Source organism: Argentina silus (genome assembly GCF_951799395.1).
Source record: "Argentina silus genome assembly, chromosome: 1".
NCBI classification, from domain to species: domain Eukaryota; kingdom Metazoa; phylum Chordata; class Actinopteri; order Argentiniformes; family Argentinidae; genus Argentina; species Argentina silus.
In genome coordinates this window covers 2,279,638-2,284,637 of record NC_139655.1, presented here as the reverse complement: position 1 = coordinate 2,284,637, position 5,000 = coordinate 2,279,638, and the positions used below count along the sequence as shown (strand labels likewise).

The 5,000-nt window shown below is 48.4% G+C and overlaps 1 protein-coding gene across 1 annotated transcript in view; it reads left to right on the top strand.

Moving 5' to 3' along the window:
- The window catches only part of LOC310813355 (receptor-type tyrosine-protein phosphatase mu), a 40,062-nt gene that overhangs the window by 13,308 nt on the left and 21,754 nt on the right, over window positions 1–5,000 (top strand). Inside the window, exon 6 of the mRNA XM_083682305.1 lies at window positions 4,519–4,555. Coding sequence (XP_083538431.1) covers window positions 4,519–4,555 — 37 coding nt within the window. The remainder of the gene's footprint in view (window positions 1–4,518; window positions 4,556–5,000) is intronic.

Genomic DNA, 5,000 nt, shown 5'->3' with positions numbered 1-5,000 from the left:
CTCTCTCTCTCTCCCTCTCCCTCTCTCTCTCTCTCTCTCTCTCTCCCTCTCTCTCTCTCTCTCTCTCTCTCTCTCTCTCTCTCAACCCATGAGGGGTAAAAGAGAGAGCATCATTGATCCAGACACCGCGTCAGCAGATTTGTCTTTGATCTCCAGCCCCAGACGTAAACAGAACACACAGTTTGGGACACGGACTCTCAAACATAAACAAACAGTGTTTCAGTAGACACACACACACACACACACACACACACACACACACACACACACACATGCCAGCCCTGCCACAGAACATCTCTCCCTCCTGCCACTGTCTCACTGGCAGTGTGAAACAGAGTAAATGCTTGTGACACCCCAGTGACGGTGCCACGTTGCCCAAAATGACATGCTGCAGTGTCCACTCTGATGTGGATCTGTTTGATGGCCACGCTCAGGGGGAGGAGAAGATCTCAAATCGCGCCGGCATGATTCAGCCCCTTGAGATGCGTCGTATAGTTTAAAAAGCCATGACAGGCATATAACAAACATGACAGACAAGGTGATAATATCAGGAGAAGGAAGAAGCAGAGAGAGGTTAAATCATAAATAGATATACAGCAGAACAACAGATAGGCTGATGTCACAGGCAGCCAATCGTAGGTGTAGAACACTGGTCCAGTTCTAAACCAGCTGTTATAGGAACCTATGGCAGAAGTGGGATGTATAGTGTTTATAACTGTTGTATTTCCTAAATAACATATCGATAACAATTTGAATGCACTGCAATGCGTGTCTTTCTACAACAGAATGAAATATCCCACTTTTAAGTCATTTTCAAATCATAACACCACCTATACCAATTGAAATGCTTATAGCTTAAAAAGTATGTGTGTATCAAACAGCTGCATTCAGGTAAATTAAGTTGTTTATCTGTGCATTTTGAAGGTGGTGTCTTGCTTTAACCATTTAAAGGAGCACAGGCATAAGTTTGTCTGAAATCTGCCACCTCTGGCCATCGCGGCGAAATTCAGTTTGAAGTTCCAAACAATAACATCCTCCCTAATAATAATATAACCCCCCGGAATGGACTTGCAGTGTCGGACATTAGCTGGTGTGGTTCTGCATGCATGCAAAATTCAAAGAGGCGGCCACCAGAGACGGCAAGGCGAAAATCAGTGTGTCCACTCCCGGGGCACTAACAACATGTTTATATGCAAATCAAGTGTTGGGTAGGACACACTTTTTCCTGACCAAAACAGCGCGCGTAAATGAAACATTTATTTCAAGGGATCTCATTCCCTGATCGCTACAGAGTAAACATAGTCATTAAAACCGTTAGGGAGCTTTTTCGAAAGCTTGAATGTTACATGCTGGACCTTTAAGAGCAGTAGCATCTTAAATCTATGGTGGGTTTTACACAATTCCACATTAAAATTGTTTATTTAGGAAATACAACAGTTATAAACACCGTACATTCCACTTCCCCCATAGGCTCCTATCTGTGGCGCCTGGTCGGCCATCTTATGACGCCATGCCCCACCTATTGTTCTACTCTCTCGACGGGTTGAACACACTTCAACTGAAAATAACACTTTGGGAAAAACAACCTCGCCCCCCCCGACCCTCCAAAGCGAGTCAGCATCACGTGCTGTGGTCCATCTCTGGACGCGGTCCCTTAGATGGCTGGCGAGGTCGTTTCCAGGGTGACCGCGGGTCGTAACGGAGAAGCCCACCTCGTTGTTTACCCTTCGCTCTATCTCTGTTGACAGAGTCAATGTTATTCTCCCTTCCCATCAGCCACCTGGCGCTCCGCCACCTGACACCAACCACCACCCAGCATTTTTATTATCACCTCGCTCCGGTGGTCCCGCCTCCTCTCCTCCCTCCCTCCCTCCCTCCCTCCCTCCCTCCCTCGTCTTCCCTCTCCTCCTTTGCTCTGCGTGTCCCGCCTTTCCGTACTGTCCTCCCTCTTCTCGTCCTCCTCTCCCTTCCTCCTCCTCCTCCTCTCCCTTCCTCCTCGTCCTCCTCTCCCTTCCTCCTCCTCCTCCTCTCCCTTCCTCCTCCTCCTCTCCCTTCCTCCTCGAGCCTCTCCTTGCCTTCCTTCCTCTCCCCCCAACCACCTAACCTCCCTATTCCCTCTCCACCCTGTCTTGGCTCTCCCTCACTCTCCTCTCTACGTCCCCCCCTCTCCCCCATTTCTACCCCCTCTCTCCCCTCTCTCTCCTCCCTACCTGCCCCTCTCTCTCCCCCCTCTCTCTCCTGCCTACCTCCCCCTCTCTCTCCCCTCTCTCTCCTCCCTACCTCCCCCTCTCTCTCCCCTCTCTCTCTACCCTACCTCCCCCTCTCTCTCCCCTCTCTCTCCACCCTAACTCCCCTCTCTCTCCTCCCTACCTCCCCCTCTCTCCACCCTACCTCCCCCTCTCTCTCCCCTCTCTCTCCACCCTACCTCCCCCTCTCTCTCCCCTCTCTCTCCTCCCTACCCCCCCCCCCTCTCTCCTCCCTACCCCCCCCCCCCCCATCACATCACTTGTTATTTTCAGACTCCACACTCCTCTTCAAAGGGAAGGTGTTAATTCACCACTCAGTTGGAAACCAGCTCTAAATGAAAAGCTTTCAATTATTTACACACACCCACCTCCTGGTGCCGGAGACAATATGTTCCGGTGTTCTTAAACTGATCAAAGATAATTATGAAAGCATTTCTCGTTGTCAGATAGATATATCTACATGTTAAAGAGCTTCTCGAAGATGGAACAGTTTAATCGCTGCTGTCTGCTTTGTTCTGCTGTGTTGTCGTTCCCTCTACAGCCATGGAAGCTGATTCACAGACCTCGTATTTGCATACGTAAAAGGCTTGTTACTCACTGACATGCCTGGGTTTCGGTTCGGGTGATTAATTAAATTATGTAGAATAAGAGCCATTATGTTCGAGGGTCTGTCCCTCCATCTCCATGGATATGTATTTGCATTTCAAATGAGGATTTTTCTTTTTTCATAAGCATTCGTTCAATTCATGAAAACATAAAACATAATTTCAGAAATGCACCATAACATGTGTGCACCATGAGGGTGGGGTTTGGGGAGGGCTGGAGGGGGATGGGGGGTGGGGGGGGGGATGGGCGGGGGCATCTGCATGTGTGTTCGTTCCATTAGCATTCCGTGTATTGTCTTGTAGCTATGCGGGTTGTATAGCTAATTACAGTTTGACCCCAGAGGACTCATGGTGAAGGACACATATATGGACTACATCTACATTCACTAGCTACCGCCTAAAGTAGTCTGTATATTAGCTACCGCCCTAAGTAGTCTGTATATTAGCTACCGCCTAAAGTAGTCTGTATATTAGCTACCGCCTAAAGTAGTCTGTATATTAGCTACCGCCTAAAGTAGTCTGTATATTAGCCCTAACCCTAATAGTAGTCTGTACCTAAAGTAGTCTGTATATTAGCCCTAACCCTAATAGTAGTCTGTACATAAAATAGTCTGTACATTAGCCCTAACCCTAATAGTAGTCTGTACATAAAGTAGTCTGTACATTAGCCCTAACCCTAATAGTAGTCTGTAGACACGTGTGCATGCGTTGGGCATAAGCTACATGTAGAATGAGAGCAACAACAACTCTGGTGGTTGCCAGGCCTGATTACCGACTCATTAACAACCTGAGCGCTGCCCCAGAGCCCACGGAGAGCCAGCCAATCAGATCACAATATGGGAGAAAGTTTCCTCCCTGCATCTGTCCTTTTATCCCCAGTTTGGAAACATTAATTACAGCTGAGTTGAATTAAACATGGAGGTGATAGGAGAGGAGGACCAGATGATGGGGACAATGAGGTCCAGACGGAGGGAAACAATGCTCTGCTCTCCGCGGACCTCTTGTTATGAAAAACAATATGGCTGACAAACCAAGTCTGAAGGAATTAGTGGGATCCCTCTGAGATGGTGCCTTTCCTAATAGATTACTGCCACAGCATGCAGTGAAGGAATAATACAGCTCTGCGTGCGTGCGTGCGTGCGTGCGCGTGTGCATATGTTTGTGTGTGTGCGTGCATGCATGTGTATGTGTGCGTGCATGCATGTGTGTGCGTGCGTGCATGCATGTGTGTGCGTGCGTGCATGCATGTGTGTGCGTGCGTGCATGCGTGCGTGTGTGTTTACAATACTGAATGCTATGTACAATCTGCATACTGTGTTGTCAGTGGAAGATATCTTCACCGCAAGTCGGTGAACTGACAGAAAGAATACAAGAGAAGAGAAGCCGTCGCTTTTAGTTTTCCAGAAGCGGAACTTTCTAGTTTTAGTGTCGGTGATAAACACAGAGATTTCTGTCGTGTGGATAGCATTATCTCTGAGCAAAGGAGGTACTTGTCCAGCATTCAAGCGTTTTGTACACCTTTTGAAGCTAACATTGTATTCACTGGAAACAGAAGATGTATTTTCTTTTTCAGAATAATCAAAGTTGTTCGCTAAGCCTAAATTGCTTCTTTTGTACATGACAATTCACAGCAATGTATTCATCTTTCTCTCTCTCTTATATTTCAGGGTTACCATAGACCCAATCACTATATCGCTACTCAAGGTAAGAACAGAAATGCAGCAGACACACGCACACACACACACACACGCACACACACACACACACACACACACACACACACACACACACACACACACACACACACACACTGTCTTTCCAAACCATGTTAGAACAATTAATATCAGCCTTGTTAGTAAGAGGGGGATGAAAGAAAGGGTTAGGGATGGGGGGGAGGAGGAGGAGAGGGGGGGTTAGGGTTAGGGATGGGGGAGGATGAGGAGAGGGGGGGTTAGGGATGGGGGAGGATGAGGAGAGGGGGGGTAGGGTTAGGGTTGGGGAGGATGAGGAGAGGGGGGGTTAGGGATGGGGGAGGATGAGGAGAGGGGGGGTAGGGTTAGGGTTGGGGAGGATGAGGAGAGGGGGGGTTAGGGATGGGGGAGGATGAGGAGAGGGGGGGGTAGGGTTAGGGTTGGGGGAGAAGGAGGAG